Source organism: Ochlerotatus camptorhynchus, unplaced genomic scaffold (genome assembly GCF_037179485.1).
Source record: "Ochlerotatus camptorhynchus isolate MF236.1 unplaced genomic scaffold, CSIRO-AGI_Acam_v1.1 ptg000190l, whole genome shotgun sequence".
NCBI lineage: Eukaryota > Metazoa > Arthropoda > Insecta > Diptera > Culicidae > Ochlerotatus > Ochlerotatus camptorhynchus.
Window position 1 is genome coordinate 863,421 of NW_027040680.1, and position 24,547 is coordinate 887,967.

General features: G+C 40.0%; 4 protein-coding genes across 4 annotated transcripts in view; 2 read left to right on the top strand and 2 right to left on the bottom strand.

Moving 5' to 3' along the window:
* The window catches only part of LOC135702281 (b(0,+)-type amino acid transporter 1-like), a 76,793-nt gene that overhangs the window by 7,301 nt on the left and 44,945 nt on the right, over positions 1–24,547 (top strand). The window lies entirely within an intron of this gene.
* On the bottom strand, positions 5,952–15,848 carry LOC135702273 (uncharacterized). Its single transcript, XM_065223297.1, has 4 exons — positions 15,718–15,848; positions 9,658–10,952; positions 7,532–7,710; positions 5,952–7,434 (listed from the first exon to the last, which is right to left on the bottom strand). Coding segments are annotated over exons 1-4 (2,097 nt in total). The 5' UTR covers positions 15,720–15,848; the 3' UTR covers positions 5,952–6,813.
* Positions 21,208–22,566, top strand: beg (malonyl-CoA-acyl carrier protein transacylase beg). The gene is made up of 2 exons (XM_065223295.1): positions 21,208–22,080; positions 22,139–22,566. Exons 1-2 carry the CDS (start codon positions 21,307–21,309, stop codon positions 22,553–22,555), a joined length of 1,191 nt encoding a protein of 396 aa, XP_065079367.1. The 5' UTR covers positions 21,208–21,306; the 3' UTR covers positions 22,556–22,566.
* Ctu2 (Cytosolic thiouridylase subunit 2) lies at positions 22,664–24,084 on the bottom strand. Its single transcript, XM_065223294.1, has one exon. It carries the CDS (start codon positions 24,011–24,013, stop codon positions 22,667–22,669), a length of 1,347 nt encoding a protein of 448 aa, XP_065079366.1. The 5' UTR covers positions 24,014–24,084; the 3' UTR covers positions 22,664–22,666.

Here is a 24,547-nt window from a genome sequence, read left to right on the forward strand (position 1 = left end):
ACAAAGAGGCTGTTTAGCCTCGGTAAAGAGGAAAACTCCTTCATCTGAGCCAACTGTCATCTCCTCGAAGCTAATCGATCGGTTGCAGATGGCTAAGTAAGTAGAAGGTTGAATGGTAGTACATACTCCACTTTCGACGCAAGCTGCAATTGCAGGTGTGGATGGTAGTAGGCCGGATGAGATACGGATAGCTTGATGGTATGTAGAGGCTAGATTTGTAAGTTGTTCGCGAACGAGGTAGGTAACTTCAATTCCATAAAGGAGAAGTGATTCCAGAATTGCTGTAGCGGTTAATGTCTGGGTGTCAACCTGCGATGGATCGTAGCAGATTAAGACGAGCCTTGCAGCCGTTCTTGACTTCGTCAAAGTGTGAAGAAAAGGTCCAATGTCGGTCGATTCGAACTCCGAGGAGACAGGCATGGTTGTACAGGGTTTTAAGGACGGCATGGTGGTGAGAGCAAATGTGTGCATTTTCGGCTGAGAATTGAAAGCCAATCAATGATGTCCACAGGGAAACTTCGCTTGTTGCAGCGCTTATCTTTCTACGTACACACTAAGATTTTTTTTACAGGAATCAGTATTTTTTACTGGGTTTTGGAATTGCTGAAAAAGTCGGTAAAAATTCAAATGACCGTTATCATTTTCATTTTATTTTCATTTTATGATGTACAAGGGGGTCAGGGGCCATGTCACCGATGTGAATATTCACACCATCCATAATACACCAGGGAAGGGGAGAGGAGTGAGCAACACAGCATCTTTGCCCATGGGGGTTAAAAAAGTTCTGCGAGGTACACTTATGGTGAACCAGCGGCTCAGGGATTGTAGAAAGGAAAAGGGTTGGGTAGGTTTAAAATGCAGAATTAGATGCCGTCACGATTGAATGCGCATGTTTAAACAACGTTGATCCAGGTACCTACCTATCATATAAATTTGCATATAATCTAGTTATGATTATTGTCAATAATACTTACATTTCGATAAAGATGATGCTGCCTACTTTACCTGTTATGTGATACTTATCATCACAGAGTCCAACCTTGAATCGCAGGCCAGGTCCACTAACAAAACACTCGTTCCGAGAAGGGGTTTATGGTCTTCTTCTTCTTCTTTAGGTTCGCTCACCACCCGGAATGAAGGCTCGGTGCGGTTAGTAATATCAAACAGTGTTACATGCAAACGAAAAAACGAAAAAGAGATACAACCAGGATTAGTTTTTTAAAGTAATAGTTTCATCTGAATACCCAACTAACCATATCTCAGTGACATTGTACCACTCTGAACCCACATCTAAAGCTATTTTGTGATTATATGGTTACTTTGGTATTCACATGAAATGTTGTGCAAGTACCAGAAGTTCAACAACGCCCAACTATGGACAGCTCAATGTTAATACCATTTACTCTTTGAATCAGCTTACACCAACATTATAATCTCCCTAATAAATAAATACCATAAACGAATGATAACCCAAATTATTGAACTATTCCACAAATGGTTTGGATGATACCCGGAACACGTCGTTAAGCAAAATAACCATAACAATTTTATTAGGGCTACTAAGCAACATCTAAGAATGTATAGAGATAAAGTTCAAAAATACAGTTTTAACTGATGGTACTTTATAAACGTCAAACTGTCCAATATTGGACCCTGCCAACACACGGCGCCTGCACGGCAATGTGGGCCGTCAGAATGGTTCATCGGTTGCGAAGTGAAGTGCTTCTTAAACTGAAGCGATACATTTCTCAATGTTTCAACGTTATCCTAACGTAAACTTAATATTATCACCCATATGCCTGTCCACGCCCGAAACCCATCCACCACACAAAATCAAATAAAAATGTTTCTGTATGGCAAACACGTCCAGACATAAACGAGAATATGGGTGTATATCTTCACTGTAACAACTACGGGTAATCATCGAAAATACTTGCATTTTACTCAGGCACTTTTGAGCAAACTGCAATCACTCTCTCATACTCGAAATGTGCCACGACCAAATTGGCACAACGACGCCCTATACGCTCTCTGACCAAAGCGCAGGGGTAAAAATTCAAATGACCGTTATCCGTAAGGAATCAATGAAATCGACCAATTTTATTTTCTATCATTAAATGGAGTTAACAGAACTAAGTATGTACAAGTTCAGAACAAATTTTCGCATTAATAAATTTTCCACAGATTTTTAAACTTTTACCGAACAGTTCCGCAATTCAAAAACTTGGTAAAACCGTACTGACTCGTTTTGTGTAGTGCCTTTATGATCTTGTGAGTGATCAGGAGGATAATGTCGTCAGCGTACACAAAGATGTAAATTTATGAAGGTTAACAAAAACCACATTCATACAAATTAACCCATTATGACCCAGGTGTTCACAAATTTGGACCAAATGAAGTGAAACTTTCTAATCCATCATATTATGCCTCGAAAGTTGTGGGAAACGCAAAATTACCATTTGGAAAGGTTTCAAAATCGAAATATCTGATGTATGATATTTCATACGCTGGGTCAATATAGTATCAAACATAGAAATCATTGAAAAATTGAAGAAAACACGTTTTATTTCGCAGATCATGATAAATTACTGCTGCTGTTTCACAGTTCAGTGTCACTGAATGTGGTACCGGTAGAAGCACTCTGAGGGATGCAAACCTATATCACATTTCAAGCAAATATACGTGGTACATCGGTTGCAATATGCACACCTTCGCTGTGTATTTTTGGGATTGGTATTGATGAAATGGTTAATTCCGTCGAACCTTCTTTCTGAGGACTTCGAGTGTCTGGGCTTGACCTGCATTAGCTCAACTCTAGTTGGATTAATGTCAGTAAGAAGTCCCTCGCAGATAGCTCTAACGAAAGTGAGTAAGGGTCCTTTTCCGTGAGTCTTTCTGTAGATGTGCCACAGATTAACGACACCACCATTCAGCATGAAGCGGAAGTGAGGCCAATACCATTTTTTGTTACGTATGGTAGATCGGTAAAGTCCTCGTTGGGCATCGAAGAGGTCAACTCCACCCATACCTTTGTTGTACATTTTGCAAAGATGGGGTTGAGATACTGCACCTCTCTTCTTTTCAGTCGGGATGTATCTGCTACAAGTACCTCCACGCAGGACAATGGTGTCATCTTTCACGTTTGTAGCCATATTGACAACATTATTGTCGTTCCAGCGAATAATGGTGATGTTTGCTTCGCTATCACGCACAACATCGCATGATCCTCTTGTCTGCTTTTTCAGAGAGTCTAACGGTGCCTTTTCAATCCGATTATTGCGGATGGTTCCAACAATGTTTATGTTCTTTTTTGCAAAATCTTCAAGCAGGGTCAAGCTGGTAAAAAAGTTGTCTATATATACAAAACCTCCTTCTTCAATGATCCCTTTGCTCAAGTCGGTCACAACTTTCGATCCCAAAGGTTCTTGAGGCATGCGATCGGTTTTGCCTGTAAGGTATGCCAATGAAACATAATGAATATTTCTCGCGTCAAACGTGAAAAGAACCTAGCATTGTTGATTGATTCTCTTCATCTACTTTTTTTTTTGGTTAACCACGGCAAAATAAACGTGTTTCTGGCTATGCTTGTGGCATAGATTGGCAAAAGTGTTTTTAGCTTGCATCTGAAACAACTCACTCAATTGGAAACGCATTTGGTGTCGCGTTATTAGCAAGAGAAGTCGATGAAGAGAATTGATAAACAATGATAGGCTCTTTTCCAAACTGAAGGGAGATTGATCAACATTATTTACCTTGGTATGGGATAAACTTGATGAGATATCCATCATGAGTATACGGACACCAAAATTTGAAACCGAAACGAATTGGTTTTCCTCGAACGAACTGCTTCATAGAGTTCCTCCCATAGTATGGTTCCATTGCTTCATCAATTGAAAAATGTGTTCCTAATGGAGCGCCCATTTCCAAGAATTTGCTGTTCATATGATCTATCAAGGGTCTTATTTTGTACAGCTTGTCGAACCCATCGTTACGCATATTGTCGTTGAAATGTAGATATTTCAAGATTAGGTCGAATCTATTTCTCGGCATTGCATTGGCAATCAGCATGTTGTACGTATCTTCTGTTGCTTCCCAATAGTTCCGTTTACTGGGTACTTTCACGTATCCGGATACGAGCAAAATTCCCAGAAATTTATACATTTCCGATTCGGTTACATGGAATCGTGCATCTCCTCTTTGCAGTGCATAGTTATTTGTCTCTGTAGTGATAAATCCCAAGAAATCTATATCAAACAAGCGGCGGAACATATCAACCGGAGACCATTTATATTTATAGCACGAATCACTGAGATTTGGTGAATGTTCATTGAGAACAACAGCTGCATTCGAATCGCAAGACAATTTCTGCTTTTCCCAGTGTCTAATCTTCCGCCTCTTGCTCGAGCTCTTGGTACTGTTTTGGGGACATTCTTGCTTTTCATCACTTTCCAAGTTGCACTCAACATTCATACGTTCGTCAAAGTCGGAAGGGCGCTCCTCCACATCACTATTTCCGTCATCCACGTCACTATCTCCTCCACCTTTCGGAGGCACAATGACAAACTCGATTTTATTTTCCGATGACACTAGATTTTCGAAAGAATCTTCATCTAAATCGATCAGAAAATTGTACAGCTCCTCGGGATTACCGGGAAGTGGATATTTCCTATGGAGAAAAAAAAATACCGCATCATCCCACCGTATGAATTTTCATACACTCAAATTTAAACAACAAATTTTATATTGTTTCACATATTTTGTCGGATGTTGTCATAGATATAACTTTTTTTAACACCAATCGTAGCGTTTTGTCACAAGATGGAGGAATTGGCACTTATTTTAAAACCAAATTTAAAGAATTGTGGTGCTTACTTTTCCGCTTCCATTTTTCTCAACTTTACACAGTTCAAAATACAGATAAAATGACAAAAAATTCAGATAACTTAACACACATAGGCATTTGAGCAGTAATTTGTTCAGTAGTGTTATCGCAAATCTGTCAGATCTTGAAATTGCACAGTAAACAGTTTCTGAAAAAGGGGTGTTTTTGTGTATGAAATTTCATACGCTAGGACATAATGGGTTAAGAATAGGGTGACCGCGATAACCGAACCCTGTGACACACCAATCTCCTCTCGGTATGGTTTGCCAAGAAATGCACCAGGTGCCCGCCAAGGCCCCAATCAGCCATTTGTCGGATGACATCTGGCGTCCGAGCTCTATTATAAGCTTTTGCTATGTCTAAAGCTGCCAGTTCGACGTAGTGTCCACCCGAGATACCGTCGTCAAGGGGAAGTAAGCGTGGGGAAGTACGCGCTAGTAGTGTGTCCTGGACGAAAGGCGTGTTGACGGTGGTCATGTAGGTCCCTGGATTCTAGAAAGTTCATCAGTTGCCTATTTACCATCCTTTCCACGATTTTGGAGGCACCAAAATACAGTGGAGAATTCGGATGATATTTAATCAAATGGATAGTTTCAAGCCCTATTTACATGATGGATACAAATTGAATATCGAAAGTAAACTTTTAGTAGATTTGAAAAATGTTCGTTTTGAAACCGAACTTAAACCGTTGTACCCCATTATTTTACCCAATGAGCACCCTGTCCGGGTGGTATAAGCGACCTTGTAAACAATCGGTAAGAATATTTTTCTCTTGAGACTTTACGAAGAATTTAAGTTGAAATATCAGTTGTGCTCATATTGCCCGAATGGAATTAAGTAGTTTAGTGAAGAAAATCTTTAATGTTTGTTAGAAAACTAGAAAAACTAGAAATTCTAGTATTCTAGTATTTTCCCTGGATATCGGATGCGCCTTTGTTTACAAACAAATGATGTTTAGCTGTCAATGACTCGCAGTTATTCATGCTTACACTACACCGGTTCTACACCGCAAAAACGAAAACGACATAAGATCATCAAGTACTTCGGATTCAATTGACTCTCATTACAATTTGGATACCACTTTTTTATTGTACCATGAATATTACTCCAACGAATGCCTTTTATTTCACTGTTGTAGTTCCAGTAAAACAAATTACATGGATCAGATTTGTTAGTAAGTACTAATTAATTCTGATATTTGCTGTAAAGAATTGGGTTAGTAAACTATTGCAACACTAGTAGATTTAATGTGTGGAATACAGTGCATTTCGAAACATTTTGATCCTCGATGAGTTATCATATTGTTGAATACTATTTCCATCAATGGGCATCCGACTGATACCATCGCTGCCCTCCACACATTTTGTCTAAATTCTGTGTGATTTTCAAAACCTTCTGTTTTTTATTTTTTTTGTATCAATTTATTCACTATTTTTCACACTTTCAACCATCACTTCCCATTTCACATCATACATCTATTAAATTCACAGTAGATCTCTGCGTCAACGCAGAACAGCCTCCATACAAATTATAATAAATACAAAATTGCAAGTTGGTTCTCATTCGAGGAAAGTGGTAACAGAAATAATTTCTGTTTTTTTTTTTTTCTTTTGTAGACTAAGTGCTACCATTATCACATTTATGTAATCAATCGTATCGAGGATAAGAAAAAAGAAATTGTTCAGAATTCAACTAGCAGCTACTTGAAAGTGAAAATTCTCAATTTCTTTTGTATGTCAATACCTGCTAATAACAATCAATTAAATAAATAGGACGTCCTTAATGCTAGTTACTTCGTTTTCTAATTTTTGTATCTTTTTCACAGTAAAAACTAATTAATCACGCTTTGTTCTATGTGTTAGATGGAGTCAGTAAAAAAAGATAATTCAATGAGATAAGAATGAAGTTCAAGGGATGATAAAATTATAGGTTTAATTCATCGCGACCGCAGGTGGGGGGAATGCAAACGACTGTGCAGGTTGTGATAGGGCACCTCCGAACTGGTAGCCGGAGGAAAGAGCAGGTGTACTTCTGGTATATCCGCCGAAAGACGCGCCCCCAGCGGCATTTTGGGAAGGTGGAGCGGATGTGTAAGGTTTGTACGATCCGTAACCGTTGCTGGTCGGACCACTGGTTCCACCGGTAGTATTATTACTTGGATATCCCCCCTTATTGTAGCTATTTCCGTTTCCACCCGACGGGAATGATGGTGGTGCATTGGCTGGAGCTGAGAATCGACTCGGACGGGCACCGGCTCCATTTGGTGGGCCAGATCCATTTGGAATGCGATTTTGATCACGCTGTTGGTAGCCGCCGTTCTGAGCCGGTTTCGAACCGTACTTGTCACCACCAACATCCCCACGTGGTCCTCCTCCGAATTTGTTGTGCATACCGCCGCCAAATCGGTGACCTCCATCGTTGCGCTGTCCACCGAAACCTCCGTCGCGTGGTGGCCGGTTTTGTTGACCACCGAAACGATTACCATACCGGTTGCGTCCTCCGCGTCCATTCATACCGGGTTTGGCCATGTCAGCCAGTTTCGGGTTGATGACCTGTAATGAGTAAGGAAAATCGTATTCAGTTAAAGTATGTCTAGGTGGGTACACAGAGCATCGACGGTTTGTAAAGTTTGCAGGCAACTACTCTCACCTGATTGGCTTCTCGCAGAACATTGATGAGGTCTCCGGCCTTGTTGGCGTTGGAATTGGTGAACAGCGTGTACGCAGTGCCGGTATTGTTAGAACGGCCAGTTCTACCAATACGATGAACGTAATCTTCTGAATTTGACGGGTAGTCGTAATTAATTACAAACTTCACGTCTTCGACATCTGTACGGGAGCGGGGAACGGGCATTAGCATGTAACATATACGAAGAGCGTGTTATTACGACGCGTACGGAAAACGGTGATTGAATTTTAACATCGGCTAAGTGAAACTTCCAATAGACAACAATGGAAGCTTTCAAGAAAGAATGATTTCACATCACAAATGGGATAATATTCAAACGTTCTTTAAAACAGATTTCACTACTTTAGTGATTCTCTTGATGAGGAATCCATTTTCCATCCGCAAGTCCATATGTGATGACAGTTTGGGTGTTACCGACTAATTCAGATGGTAGTTTGCCACGCGTTCAAAATTTTGATAAACCCATCACACTATGCTTACTACAGGTGAAACGTCTTCTTCATCAAAGTGTATCTCTATGTGCCTTTGATTATTGTCACATTTTCCACATCGATTACTTAATCTCTAATAATCAAATTCACTGTCTGTTTTAAGAGTACATTCTTATACGAGCTTTTGTTCAGTCAAATAAGTGTGGCCGGGAGATCATTGTGGTCGAAGTAACTTAATTTTGGCATTTACTTTTACATTTCACTCACTTCGGTTTGGTTCTACGCTAGTTTAAGGCACTATTCCGGAATTTTTGGCACTTGAAACCTATTAAAGGACCCCAAAAGCGCTGCAAAGCCATGGAACGATTTTAGTAAAGCCGTTAGAAAGCATGGATTTTCGGGGAGGGAAAACTATCGACCGAAAAATTAAAGATGATGAATTATTTAAAGCAAGGTAAAGGCAAACTCAAAGCATTTAGTTACCTGACTTTTTTTGGCAGTGCGCTCCTGGGTTTGAATTGAATCGTTAACGAATGTGAGGTAATTTACTTAAGGGGAAGGAACTGCTTCTATCAGGTAGATAATTCAATAATGCCTTTGTTTTGGGGTTGAGTGAATGAAACATAATTTACTAGCAATAGCCTATTTCCGCACAATCCCTGGGAACGCGAGAAGTATTCACTCATTTCAAGGATCAGAGGAACAGTGGGGGTTGTGTTGAATCTGCCTTATCCTCCAAATCAAGACAAGATCAGTATTGGGTGACGCGTCCTCAGCAGGGGAGTTAGAGCCGAGAGGTTGAGAAGCTACGCCACGCCACCTCACAAGAACTTGGTTTGAGGCTTGAATGGAGTTTGGGACAGTGAAATTTCTTCGCGTACATGATGAGATTGACGACTTTTAAATAGCTATTGCTTCGACAGATAAATCAAATACACCCTGCAAAACCAACTGCCTCCATATTTGTTGTTTATGTGAAAAGCTTACGGTGCAACAATCAAGCTTTTCAGAATTCATTCACCACCAGCATACCGCTAATGGTCACAAGAATAGAAATGTTTCTCAGTTTATATCTTTCCTGGTATTCACTATTAATAGAAATATCGTAAGTCAATAAAACCTGATTATTCCCGTTCAGCTGCGTCCTGTGATGCCCGATTTATAATCACTATCCTGGAAAGAAAGATACAACACATTGTTAAATATTACAACGCACTCCCCTCATGTGCGTTCCACCCAGATGCTGCAATGAAACGAAAGCATGGTCGTGAATACAGGAAATACATAAATCCATCTCTTTCTCGATCGGTACGGAATGGCAACTCTACACGAACAAATACAGAAGGATTTCGTCACAGGTGTACAGAATCTGTTTCTCCTCGAATTGCTAATCTCATATATGGACGATCTCGGCCAGTGAGAACAATTGACTGACAAAACTTTGTAGGCGAATAAATATCCCAGAAATTGGTTGATTGTGTATTATTGGGTCACATCTATGGTTAGAGTTAACCAGCAATGAAGGTGCGGGTGTAGATATTCATTCTTAGCGTACAAGATTTCTTGTAGGCTGAGCAGGAATCCACCCGTTCATTCATCCGCCGGCCACCCTCGGGTCGCTGGAACGACAAGCTACTCCAGGACCAGAACACTTACCAAGTCCACGGGCAGCGACATCGGTGGCCACCAGGATACCCTGGCGCCCATTTCGGAATGCATTAAGAACGTAGTCACGTTCCTGCTGCGATTTGTCGCCGTGAATCGAAACAGCTCTCCAACCATTGCGGTTGATACTGCGGGTGATTTCGTCCACCCGCCGTTTGGTTTCAACGAAGATGATCGTCTTAGTCTCATTCTCCGCAGAGATTTCCGTCAGAAGCTTCATCAGTTTCTGATCTTTTTCATAGTCTTCGCAAACATCCACAATTTGCAGAATGTTGTGGTTTGCCGAGAGATTTAGCGATCCAATGTTGATTTGAACGTAATCGTTCAAAAATTCTTCTGCCAAATTGCGAACTTCCTTGGGCCATGTGGCGGACCACATCAGCACTTGACGATCTGGACGAATCTGTCCCATAATCTTGCGAATTTGCGGTTCAAAGCCCATATCGAGCATACGGTCGGCCTCATCAAGCACCAGATAGGTGCATCGACGCAAGTTAGTGATACCGCGCTCGAGGAAATCAATCAATCGACCAGGTGTGGCTATTACTATTTCCGCACCACGTTCCAAATCACGGATCTGAGGCCCCTTCGGGGCTCCTCCAAATACGCAAGTGTTGTTAGCGTTGATCCTTTGTCCAAAGTCCGTTGCGACTTGTTGGATTTGCTGAGCCAGCTCACGAGTTGGTGCCAGTACCAATGCAATCGGACCTTCTCCACGGCGAAGCTGATCCTGATGTGTAATGTGTACCAAAGCTGGCGCAATGTAAGCCAACGTTTTTCCCGATCCTGTTTGAGCGATGCCTACCATATCGCGACCACTGAGGGCAATTGGCATACCCTGTGCTTGGATGGCCGTAGGTTTAGTGAAACCTTGTTTGTTCGTTTCTTCCATGATATAGTCCGGTAGACCACCCTGCTCAAACTCCATACTGGGACGGGGAATGTTTCTGCCCTTGAGTGTGATCTCTAGTTTGGCCAGATATCCTTTGACTTCTGTCTCCGAGAGGTTCGTGATGAATTCCGTTGGTTTGTAAAAATCTTTCTCGAACGGGGTCAGCTCTTCACTGGTCCACTTCAGTGTACGCAGCGAGGCGCCATTGTTGGCCTGCCGATCGAACGAGCCACGATTTCCTCCGAAACCTCCACCTCCTCCGCCCATTCCGCCACGGGATCCTCCCGAGGGGCGATCGCCACCGCGGAAACCTCCACCATTACCGTTCATGGGACGGCCTCCTCCTTGGCTACCTCCGCGGAATCCGCCGGATGATGGTTGACGATTGCCGAACCTGCGGGGGGAAAGAAAGGTGTAGAAATATATTCATAATGGTTTCAAAATGCTTCGAAGGAATTCAGAACTATAGACGAACTCTCGCGTAACATTTGAAAAGGGCCTATGATCAAAATGTAAACAAACAGATTTTTGATACCATTCTGTACCACTGGTAATTAGCTACCAGTCGTATAGGAATGTTCCGCATTATCGATAAAAATCATTAAAAATAACTTGATTTTAAAAACGGCCGATCCACGAAATTTTTCCAATCATTCATGCTAAAACGGCCTAACCTCGGGCCTAACATATATTTTTTTTCGTTCGATGAGGTTCCATTCATAAGCCTAGCGACGTAGAAGGGCCGATGATTGAAAAATTTCAAATCAAAGCTAGGCCCTACTGCTTGAGGCAGGGCCGATGATTTATTTGACGTTAAGAAAAGGCTTAGCAAAGGGCCTACAATTTATGATGACAAGCACAACGGCTTAACAAAAAGGGCCTAACCTTTTAAAGATTCACTAAAAGGCTTATTACTGTGATATTAATTTTTTATCGATTTTCATGTATTTTTGAAAACGTTTCGCATGTTTTGGATGTTGTGTACTGAGATATAGTTACTATTGTTATTGTGAACAATATAAATGCCTAAAATACTTAAATTTATTTATATAGGAATTAAATACTGGCGGAAAAATTTACAATTCATTTTCTGGATTGTTTACATTTTGGACATAGGCCCTTTTCAAATGTTACGCGAGAACTCATAAAACACATAGTTGAAGGTTAGTGCTGGCAACTGTGAAAGTGACACAAAACAAGTCGTATCACTTTCACGACATGGAATTACCCTTGTGCCTTTTTTCATTGATTCACTGAGAACGAAACTAATAGCGAATTCGTTTATTATTCTGTTCCAACCTGGATCGGGTATCAAGATTGGGTCTGCTTGTTTTCTGATAAACGTTAGTTTGATCATTTGTTTTGAAACCTACCTCAGGTTGAGGTTCGCACTGACAAAAAGTTCGGTTTCGCACTGGGTTGGAACCAGTGGCGAAATTTACAGATTTATAAACCTCGTAAATCATGAAGATCTTGAAGTTTGATAAGAAAAAGGACTATACAAGGAAAGTAAGTCTATCCGATCAGTAGTCTGAACTTAATTAAATTTAATTGTCGACCACTCTTTACTTCACATGGTAGCAGAGGTACTCACTGCATTCCACGTGGACAGCTTTATACAAGATCCGACCCTATAGGCAGTTGGTTGTGTTACATCAAGTTTACATTTGAGAATTTGGTATTAGTAAAATAGACTGAAAAAATGTGTGATTTCTCGCGTTACATTTGAATAGGGCCTATGATCAAAATGTAAACAAACCGATTTTTGATACCATTCTGTAGCACTGGTAATTAGCTACCAGTCGTATAGGAATGTTCCGCATTATCGATAAAAATCATTAAAAATAACTTGATTTTAAAAACGGCCGATTCACGAAATTGTTCCCATCGTTCATGCTAAAACGGCCTAACCTCGGGCCTAACATATATTTTTTTTCGTTCGATGAAGTTCCATTCATAAGCCTAGCGACGTAGAAGGGCCGATGATTGAAAAATTTCAAATCAAAGCTAGGCCCTACTGCTTGAGGCAGGGCCGATGATTTATTTGACGTTAAGAAAAGGCTTAGCAAAGGGCCTACAATTTATGATGACAAGCACAACGGCTTAACAAAAAGGGCCTAACCATTTAAAGATTCACAAAAAGGCTTATTACTGTGATATTAAATTTTTATCGATTTTCATGTATTTTTGAAAACGTTTCACATGTTTTGGATGTTGTGTACTGAGATATAGTTACTATTGTTATTGTGAACAATATAAATGCCTAAAATACTTCAATTTATTTATATAGGAATTAAATACTGGCGGAAAAATTTACAATTCATTTTCTGGATTGTTTACATTTTGAACATAGGCCCTTTTCAAATGTTACGCGAGATTTCTAGGATTTTGAGAGAAATCAGAATTTAATATTTTTAGGAAATTTTAATTTCTTAACATGAGCAGTTCTTTCGTTGGAAAATGTCGAAGTTTTATAATTCAAAATCTTATATTTTTAGTGTCACATTCGGACAAATGTTGTAGAACCGTAGTACTATCCAGGTATGTACAGTTGTGTTCAATATAATAGCAGCGCATGCCGATTTCCATACAAAATGGTCAACTTTGACATGATGTAACTTTGTTAACTTATGATCATTTATTTTGCTATTGATCAGTTCACGAAGATTTGCCGCACTCTTCTCTCACCCGTAAGTTTTGACAGTTTTGGGTGGTTTGTTTTGGCTCCCATTCGTTGCTATCTCTTTTACTCAGAAGCAAAATGATAGGGAGCAAAAAGTGAGGTTAGGGACCGTGCACTGATCTATTATTATGAACAATAAACTGTTTTACCTAGTGTCTCACTTTCCGACAGGTGCTTCAGGGGGGTAAACAAGGTCCTAGAGCACTCAAATTTGGCCAATAGTTGCTCTGAAACACAATGTATCCACAAGCCAAAATTGAGCTCTCAACGACGTTGTTTACCCCCTGACGATAATAGGTTAAGGTATTGCCGAAGAAAACTTTTCCCCTATTTTGTAATTGTAAAATTGAACATATTTGTAGTTCTGTGGCGAACATTTCAGCTCAATTGATCTTATACCCCGTACAAACTATGGCTTATATCATGTAATATAGGCTGTCTTGCAATGAGCACTCATACATAGGATTTCCAGTGAAAACTAGATGTATCAGTGCTCATTGCAAGACAGCCTATATTACATGATATAAGCCCTAGTCTGTACGGGGTATAATACAAAGTAGAGAAGAAAGTTACAACATGTCAAAGATCAATGACATTTATATAAGGTCTGGGCCAACAGGCAGCTTGCTGGTGTTAGAAGCAAAATGTTGTAAACATTGCTGAACATCTACGAACAGATAGAAATACATCACTGCCAACAGCTGTTTCGTGTAAAAAGATAAACATTGCAAACTAACACCAATAAGCCCTTTGGCCCAGACCTTATTATAAACGTCATTGGTCAAAGATGACCATTTTGTATTGAAATCGGCATGCGCTGCTATTATATGAACACAGTTGAACATAGACTATCGAATGTTGAGAGTTTAGACAAATGTGGGATTGTTCATAAACAACCATAAACAACAAATACCGTTGTTGAAAGAAAGACTCCAACACAATAAAAATAATAATAATTTTAGGAAAATTTGTAGCAAACTTCTGCATTGATCAATTCACTTCATAGTTAAGATTTAGAAGAAGTTAAAATCCTGTAATGCTAAGGTAACACAAATTTACACACTTGAATAAACATTTGTTTATAGCATACTGAAAAAGGTTCGAAAGATACTGCTAGAGCTATTTAGCTTTAAAAATTTATGTAAATTGATTCAAATTTTAAACAAGTAGAGTGTGACCGTAACAGCTGTTAATGTCTTATTAATTACCCTTCACGTTTTTCATGTATTTAATCGTAAAATTTGGTTAATACAAGTAAACTGCCCCATAAAAGCGTAACAGTTCCAGCTTTGCTTGATATCCCATTCATATGGGACAGTTATTCTTTTATGGACAGCTAACTGCACTGTGCGGCATTTTTGGTGAAAACGGTTACACATTGGTCTGGACAGTCAAATACCCTAGCAAGTACCATCACTTTACAATGTACCTACACGAAAAGTTGTATGTACTTTGTTCAAAAAATGTCGCGAAAAATACCAACACTATGTTGTCCCATCCTTAAGAGCCCATAAAGAAAAAAAATCTTCAACAGCGTTTTTCTCAGCTTTCTGGGCCAATTACGCTGAAAAGGGCAGTAAAAGTATTCAGGTAAACGTCTTATACATAGCACACGTTATCTATATTCATGGAACCTAAAAATCAATAAATGTCCATCTTGTTGAAAATTATTGCTGCTAATTGATACATCGTGTTTTACAAGCTTTAATTTCGTTTTTCAATAATACATTACTTGACCCTAAGAAAAGTTTGTCAACTGATTGGTTATACAAATTAATTTAATAAATCAAATAAATCGCGAACTCACGTAATCCGATATGTCCATTTTAAACTTTTACTTTTTTGAAACTAACAACACTACTGCGCTATGTGCACCGCGCAAGCCAACTTGCAGAAAACGGGACAGCAGTTTCTTATACCTAGCAACAGCACCTTTTCCGCCCATTATAGGAGAGTACCTATATACATATGCTTACCCCGCTTCTACGAACGGGGTTTTAAAAAAACGCTTAATGTGCAGTGAGATGGAACGAAGTGCATGTAGCTAGCTAGCTAGCTCGAGACCAAGGCCTTTGTTCGTAGCCATCATCATTGCACAGGCGCACTGATTTCCCCACCCAATCGATTCGTGGAATTTTCCAGCTGAGAAAACTGGAAGGAAATTAGCCCCATTATAATCGAGGTAGCAAGGATAGCCAAAACCAAGGAAAAAATTACCCAGGAAAAATTGAAAATGCATTTTAGCAGTCAATATCGATTAACATCGAAAAAATTAAATTAAAATGTGAAGCGAGCAAGCAAAAAATTTGCAACGGAATTGTAGCCCCCGCAGATGCGGTCGGATCCGGCAGCCATCTTGAAATGGTGAAAATTTTCCGTCCAGCAGGTCACGAAAATAAAATCCATCATTTCTCGAAAGCCATCACCCCCCACGAAAAGAAAACTATCGCCGATAATTAGAAGTGGGTTTACTTACATTTTTTCACTATTTTGGGAGGGTCCTCGCGGAATAGTTTCTGCAGAATTAAGCGAATAGCGGAGCGACGTGGATTTCTTGTCCAAACACTTTGGTTGATTCACTCAAACTGCACCGACTGTTGGGCGAGAATGCACCACGAACCCTGCTTTGGTGGGGCAAGCCTGAGCTTTCGGAGCTGCAGTGGTGCCAGATTTGCGGACGTTTATGTTCCAATAAACGATCTACTCGCAGATGGCGAGCGGGTGAAAAGGGTACACAGAAACAAAATCCATTGGCAAAAATACTATATTGATGGTTTAAATTAAATACTCCCACCAATAGATTTGTGCAGAAACGAAATTCATTTAATTTTACTAATTTTTCTATCAAAACTACTATACCGTTTGAGTAAGCATAGTAGTTTTGACAGAATGGTAGTAAATTTGATTATATTTATAGTCAACTATACGGAAATCATGGTAGATTTAACGGTATTAAGCGTAGTTATACTGAAAATAAGTGTTTTCTGCAAAATAGTATTCCTAACTATTATCTTTGTTTCAGTGTAATGGCGTTTTGATACTTGTCGAATAACATGGAATGTTTCATGATGAATTGCCAGGGGACTGCTAAGGTGACAGGTAGTCAACATCTATTACGATCTTAGTAGACAGATATAGAAAAATCATCACCACCATCATCAAAACAATATGATTTTATGACAAAATAACAGATTTTATGTTGTTTATTTCTACATTTCTTAAATATATTTCTTTATTTCTTCTTGAAGGAAAAAAATACCGAGAAAGGAAGGAGGTATTTTAACATCACCTTAACCATTGAGAGGAACGGTTACATGGATAGAAATCTCCTTATACCTTTTGGCAAATTTATATTGCTGATTATTCATAAATGTATAAGTCAACTAATAAGCAGACGCCTTGCAAAAAGTTAATGAAGATCATGCGTCTATAATGAAATGTATAAGCGGTCACACATATACCCTTTATGCATTATTATATGACCTATGTGATTTGTCTTAGAGCAACCGTACCAATGAGTAAATAAGGCACATTTACCAACCTCTACCATAACGCTACTTGCGTACCGGGGGTTGCTATTCAGGTGGAGGAAATAGCAATCCGCACCTTGGGAAGTAGTGAGTTCATAAATTTAGCAACCCGGTAGCAACGCATCAGACGGTTGCTATTTTGAATAAACGTCAAAAGTTTGTTTTGCCGGTGTGGAAAACGGTAACTTAAATTATGACTCTGATAGCAACGACCGGTGTGGAGAGGAGTGATTAAGCCAAAATGGAAACGCTGTGCGTTAGGAAAATAGGGCCGCAAATGTCAACGACTGGTACGGTTGCTCTTATGGAATATATAAGGCTGATGTTTTGGCAAATATGTATAAGTGAAACACATGCATATAATAATTGATTTTCGTTTCGTGTAGTTTAACGCTGCTTCATACCCCGTACAGACTGCAATGACAGCGGAAGTGGAACGGCAGCGGCAGCGGCAGCGGAAAAGCCCGATCTGAGTTAATACCCCGTTCACATTACAGCCTATATCACGTAATATAGGCTGTCTTGCAATGAGCACTCATACATAGGATTTCCAGTGAAAACTAGATGTATGAGTGCTCATTGCAAGACAGCGTATATCACGTGATATACGCTGTAATGTGAACGGGGTATAAGCATAGAGGTAACTCTAAGACCACTGGGTCCCGAAGAAAATCATTATTATTTTTGGCTCACTCAGTACCAGAACAACGGTCCCAAGCAGTCCCAAGCTATTTCACTCACCCCTGCATGTTCTGCATGAATCCACACACCCCTGATGTTATCTGTCAAACTTTCATAGCGAATCAAAACAAACATAGTATAGTAATAGAATTTCAACTAGAATAGGGTACGTTAATCGTTTGCTTGGGACCAATAGGCTACTAAAGTGGTGAGCCAATTTAAAATCGTTAGTTTCGTATTGATTGTTGGTATAAGCCTACTGTCGGATTGAAAACTAGTTAGAATCAAATCGACTTCGGTTAGGCATCTTGATGTCATTTGTGACAACTGTCAAACTTTCCGTTTCCGTTCCACTTCCGCCCACATTGCGTTTGGGCCTTATGGCTTATACCCTGGACAGACTATGGCTTATATCATGTAATATAGGCTGTCTTGCAATGAGCACTCATACATAGGATTTCCAGTGAAAACTTGATGCATGAGTGCTCATTGCAAGACAGCCTATATTACATGATATACGCCATAGTCTGTAAGGGGTATCAGGTTGTACAGTCAAGTTTTGTAATGTTGAAAGTAAATTCAATTAACATTTGAAACGGTTTTGATTCTGAACTAAATCATTATTTTTAAATTTGTTGTCGAACATTTATGTATTCTTGAATAAACCAATAAATAAACATTAGCGATGAAAACCACTGGCCAGTCGACAAAGTCATGTTTAACGGTCACTTGCTCTATAAAACGCTGTCCAGACTGGAGAGTTATAACATGTTATAACGGTTGTCAACTAATTGCAACACAGAAACCACCATCAAGATAGCACTATAACATGTTATAACTCTGTAGTCTGAACGTACTATAAAACGCTGTCCAGACTGGAGAGTTATAACAACAATCAATACGAAACTAACGATTTTAAATTGGCTCACCACTTTAGTAGCCTATTGGTCCCAAGCAAACGATAAACGTACCCTATTCTAGTCGAAATATTGGTTTTTCTTATGTTTCGAGGGGTGAATCGATTAGCTTGGGACCGAAGAGAGTACCAGAGCTGAGCCAAAAAGTTGAGCACATTTCTTTGGGACCTTCTGGTCTTAGAGTTACCTCTATGGTTATAACATGTTATAACGGTTGTCAAATAATTGCAACACAGAAACCACCATCAAGGTAGTGCTATAACATGTTATATCTCTGTAGTTTGAACGTACGAGTCGTGAATTGGGTTCTTAATACCCCGTACAGACAATGGCTTATATCATGTAAATAGGCTGTCTTGCAATGAGCACTAGACTGATGCAAAATTTGACTTTTTCGCTCCACAATACTTAAACGATTCCAAATCGGATCCTGACTAACCTCTCAAAATTTGAACCCCTTTGTTGAGAAACTGAGATGGCACTAACCATTTGAAGTTTGTATGGGAATTACTATGGTAAAACCAAGATTTTTGTTCATGTCTATCTAATAATTCACCATATCAGTCTGCTTCAAAAGCTTTCAACTGTACTTGCAAGAAATTTTTCCAGCTACAACTTTGCCGAAGACCACTTTTTGATTAAATGCAAGGATCGAGAGTTATCAAAAAATCACTACGTTCCATGTTGCAAAAGTGAAAGTGGCTTTAATTTTCATGTCAAGGAATTGAATTTTTGAAGATAAACGGATATTTTTCAAAATGAATTTCGCTGTCACAAATTGCGTGGTTTCCGCGTGCTGTTTGGCTTGTACCAAGGAAAAAAGTAATTCGTTTTCATTATTACCATGTGAATACAGATTCATTTATCGGTGTTTTAATATTGTAAATTATTGTGAAAATTCCCGGGTTAGAAGTTTTTTTTTGAATAGTTGTGTTGCTGTAGCGTAGTGCTAGTGTGTTTCGGTGCTACGCCTCCACTCCCGGAAGCAACGTTTGCCGTGTCTTTTTACGTATTTGGTATTGGCGTTCTGCCCCCTGGACAATAACCGGGAAAGATGATTTTGCAGATTAGACTACGATCCTTCCACGTCGAGGACACAATACATAAGCGGTGAGATCTAACTGATTACAACTAGATATAAAAATATGAAATGCATCCTACTAAATACGTGCCATCTACAAAGCAGGAATTGCTTTGATGATGGAAGTGTACACGCAGTACCAATATACATTATATATCGGTACTACGTGTATGCGGGGCTTGTTGTAAGTGAAAGTAACCCCGGAATGGACGTGAGTGACCAGGCATTCTGAAATGGGTTACTGAATCTCAACAGAGCTATCGCCTTTCAACTTCCGGGTTAAAATTGTTTGCAATGAGGTCAGTATAATAATAATAGATTATATTGCAAACATTTTTCTTCCATAAAAACACTGCCGGACAGTGGAAGTTGGATTGTATATACATACATACATACATACAATGCAAGGATCGAAAGTTATCAATGGTTAAATGCGCTGATGTCTAATGATCATGCTCAATCAACTGCTCAGCAGGCAACATTGGGTTTCTGGGGCGTTGAATAGGACACAAAAATCATGGCTGCTATGTCACACTGCAAAATACAGTGTTGCCTACAGAGCAGCTGCTTGATCATGTCATAAGTTTACCAATCTCTTAAATAATTAATAACTTTTTCCTGTCTCGTTTTACATAGAAACGATCTTCAGCAAAGTTGTAGCTGAGAAAATTTTCTATAAGAATGGCTGTCGAACTGTTTCGCAGCTCATAATGGAAAAAGACTAAAAGGCAATGAACAAAAAGTTGAGATTTCCCATAGTAATTTACATGTAAACTTCAAATGGCTTGTGCGAAGTCTGTTTCCAACCAAATGAGTTGTAACTTTGGGAGGCTAATCAGGACCCGATTTGAAACCATTTAAGCACTGTGGAGCGAAAAAGTCAAATTTTGCATCAGTCTAATGAGCACTCATTCATAGGATTTCCAGTGAAAACTACACAGCAAAAAAATGTAATCTCGATCAATGTAATTCAAGCTGATGTATGAAATAGTGATGTAATAGCAAAAAATCAGATACAATATTACATCAATGGATGTAATTTTGTTCGCAAAATAGATGTACATCGTACAACGTTATATTACACAACCGATGGATTGACCTGGTTGCAGCATTTATTTTTATCTATGAAGGCTCTGAACCATTTGGCGATTTTTTTTAACTTTTGGTTAAAATTTGACAGATGGAAAGTTATCGATTAACCCTGCTATCCGAGCATGGTTATTTCTGACAGACAAGAAGTTAAATTTTGACGACCGTAGCTCGAAAACCGGTCGATCGACAGCACGGGGATTTTCGAACATAAGAAATAACTTTCGAAATGTCACTTTTAACCACGAGTTAAATTTAACTCGGCAAATGGTTCACAGCCTAAATAATTCTATGGTTTTGACAGATGGCTGCACATTTGAATCGGCCGTAATGGATTATCGATTAAGAGTTAAGTTTAAGTTTCATGTCGGTTTGTCGGTGGTATTATTGTTGAGTAATAAAACAAGGAAAAATGTTAAAAACCAGTAATGGTGCCGTCACTGGTTACATCTGCGTAGAGCTTTCACTGAAATCGTTAATACCATTATTGGAAACAAGGAAAATTGCATCAGGCGAACACCCTCATACGGACGCAGCCAATGAATAAAGCTTTTGCGTATTTCGCCATTTCGCCGCTGCTTTGACATCTCCTGTAATTAGATCTCTTTCGCAGATTGACATTTCCCCAGCATCAGCTGCACCTGCACGCGTTCATTTGTTTACGTTGACCTTTGCCGGTGCAGTTCTTTTACGTAAAAAATAATGTGACATGTTCTCCAACTAAGTTTATCAAGTTGTGACTGTTATTTGAGTACAAGAAACGCATAATGTTTTCCCTATCAATCGCCAGAAGGTTACACCGCGTTGCTCTCCTACACTGTAAACCACAGGCTCCAGAAGGACCATCTCTGGGCGCCGAAAAGGTAAAAGACCTTCTGGACAACGCCGCCACATTCGAGGATGTTCAATCGATAAGCGAACAGGACTCTTGGGCCACCCTGCCATATGTGGATGGCACCTTCTTCGGTCGTAATCAAGCGTTGAAATCGAGCCGACCGAAAATTGATCCCCGCGAGACGTCTATCATTCTGTTCCCCGGCCAAGGCTCGCAATATGTTGGAATGGCATCCAAACTGTTGAAGTTCCCTGGAGCACGGGATATTTTTGCATTGGCCAATGAAATGCTAGGTTACGATCTGCTAAAACTGTGTGTCGAAGGTCCGAAGGAAAAGCTGGATCAGACCATGTATTGTCAACCGGCGGTGATGGTCTCGTCCTTAGCCGCTCTTGAACAGCTCAAAGAAGAACGTCCCAACGCGATAGATAATTGCTTTGCTACGGCAGGCTTTAGCCTGGGAGAGATTACAGCTTTGGTATTTGCTGGTTCCATTCCATTCGACAAAGCGGTTAAACTGGTACAGATACGAGCAGAAGCGATGCAGTGGGCTAGTCAACAGAACAAGAGTGGAATGGCTACGGTGCTGTTCTCGCCGGATGCTCGACTCGGAGAAGCCTGCATGGATGCTGTGAACTGGTGCGTCCAGCGGGGTATGGAGAATCCGGAATGCAGGATAGCTAATTATTTGTATCCCAGTTGTAAGGTGAGTCGAAAGGAATGCTGATTCATCCGATTTGAGTGATTCACTTTTAGTATTTTAGGTAATCGCTGGCAATGAGGAAGCTCTGAAATTTCTCGAAGCCAACACCAAAAAATATGGCTTGAAGCGGATAAAACGCTTGCCGGTTAGTGGAGCATTCCATACAGAGCTTATGGCTTCGGCTGTGGAACCATTTGCGCAAGCATTGAAAAAGATAACCATTGAGGATCCAATCATCAGTGTACACTCAAATGTGGATGGCAAAAAGTACCGCAACGTAGGTCATATACTGAATCAGCTTCCGAAGCAGATAGTGAGGCCGGTTAAGTGGGAACAAACGTTGCATAACCTGTACGAGCGGAAAAGTGGAGAATTCTTCCCTCGAACGTTCGAGTGCGGACCGGGTAAAGGCCTGAAAGCCATTCTCAAGCAAGTAAATGCCAAAGCGTGGGATTCATCGTTCAATATAGAAGCGTGATAAATTCAGAATATGCATTTAAAATAAAAGACAATATGCGAAATCCTTTACGAATGTCATCATAAGTTGCGAGAACTAAAAAAAAATCTGAACTGATTTAAGATAAGTATATTAATGCCTTTCAAAATCAACAAAAATATTCCTACATGCATGGCATAACTCCTTTTTAAGCAGTCGCATTTCATCATCTTCCAGTTCTGCGTTGACCGCTTTGCAGGCATCTTGCTCCATTAGCCTTGTGCTTTCGATGATCTTCTCGTGACTCAGCTCCACATTAATCCTCGAAGACACCATTCGTGAAAATTCCGTAGCAAACAGAGTGGTTGAATCACGATAGTCCAGACTAGAATGGCAGAACTTACACCTCGTTGGTTGTTCTTCACCTGCTTTAATTTTCAACGATTTATCAAACAATTCAAACAAATTATCTTCGCCTTCCAACTCCTTAACAGGAGAAGCTTTAACTGCTTCTAATTTATCCCCAGTTCGGAATACCGTAGCTACCGTCGATGGGAACGACTGCTGCAATCCGTCGACAAACTTCGATGTCATGTTCTGTAAACTGGTCTTATCTTTGAATGGATGTTCCAACACAGCGCTCTGCAGCTGACTCTCAGCAAACTTCATATAGTTTTCAATTTCGTCGAGATTCAAATCCCTCATGGGTCGAATTATCTTCGTTTCTTCGTCGCGATCGTCACAGAACGCAATGTCCAGCGAAAGCGATCGTCCTCTCCCGAGTGCCACATCCGATAGAAGTGTCTTTGCTAAATCCAATCCAATACTCGATAGGAAAATGTAACCGCATTCCAGTTCCTTAGCGACTGCTTTGTACGTTTGCTTTCTTGCTTGAACAATGAAATCTTGCTTTGATGTTATACTTTTGAGTCCTTGCAATATCTCGTTGAATTTATTCTGGTCCGATTTAAACTTCTCTGTCAAAGTATCCTCTGTTATGCTGCAGTATTCATTTGATCCAAGAACCGTGAAATATGACGGAAAGTTAAACTGCTTCAAAATATCGAGCTTTTTTCCCACGCTCTGATCATACTTTACTTGATCCCCACCAAGAACAAGGAAATCCTCAGTAACAAAAAGTACCAACGGAACGATCCTCAGTTTCTTGAATGCATCTTGCTCCAACCCATGCCGAATCATATCCAACATAGCGACATTCTCCGCCGAACCGGTGAATACAACTAGCACTTTGGAACCCCGTCGGACGATCTTGGTAGCCCCGAGAGATGCGCGGAACTTATGTCGCACATAGTGCAGAAAGCAGTCCCGACACTGGGGTTCCTTCAGATTCAGCTTGAGTACGGCCAGGTGTTCGTTGCATTTGCGACAGATTTCAGTACCGATGGAAACCGACGTACGGTCGGCCGGTACAGGAGATTCCTCTTTCATGGCGTGAACTCCACCTTCATCTCCGAAATCGTCTTCACCAATACTGCACATTTTTTTAAAAGGATTATAAAGCAAAAATACGTAGAAATTATAAGTTAATTTTTATAAAATCACAACGCACGTTTGTTGTGACGTTTGTAAATGTCGGATGCCAATGCGATCCAAATCAGGGCTGTTCTTCGAAATGCACCGTGAAAGTCGGTATTACAGATTCTGTGTTCGTCAACCCAAATCCGAGATAAGAACCGAGTGTATAAATGTATCACGCTATTTTGAGGCTACTCAGTAACCGGGTAGATCGCACTCATTATTTCATGCTGGAGTTGTCAACAAATCAGTGCCAACATTTCAAATGGGCGTAATTGCTTTTGTAAACAATGGCTTTAGTCGTCGATTTCTCGCAAATAAAAGCCCACCCCTCTAAATTACAAATACTAGCTGGTACAGGAAACATCCCTCTGCGTGCTGGTGTCATTCATTTTCATGAGTGAGCTTTCATTCGCGAGAAATCGACTACTAAAGCCATTGTTTACAAATGCAATTACGCCCCTTTGAAATGTTGGCACTGAAATGAGTAAACTGGTT

Coding starts and splice junctions, on each gene's coding strand:
- Ctu2 (XM_065223294.1), bottom strand. CDS start 24,013: ATGTGCAGTATTGGTGAAGACGATTTCGGAGATGAAGGTGGAGTTCAC.
- beg (XM_065223295.1), top strand. CDS start 21,307: ATGTTTTCCCTATCAATCGCCAGAAGGTTACACCGCGTTGCTCTCCTA. Junction 22,081..22,138: donor ATTTGTATCCCAGTTGTAAG/GTGAGTCGAAAG, acceptor TTAGTATTTTAG/GTAATCGCTGGCAATGAGGA.
- LOC135702273 (XM_065223297.1), bottom strand. Junction 7,711..9,657: donor TGTCGCTGCCCGTGGACTTG/GTAAGTGTTCTG, acceptor GCTCCCGTACAG/ATGTCGAAGACGTGAAGTTT. Junction 7,435..7,531: donor TTCTGCGAGAAGCCAATCAG/GTGAGAGTAGTT, acceptor TACTCATTACAG/GTCATCAACCCGAAACTGGC.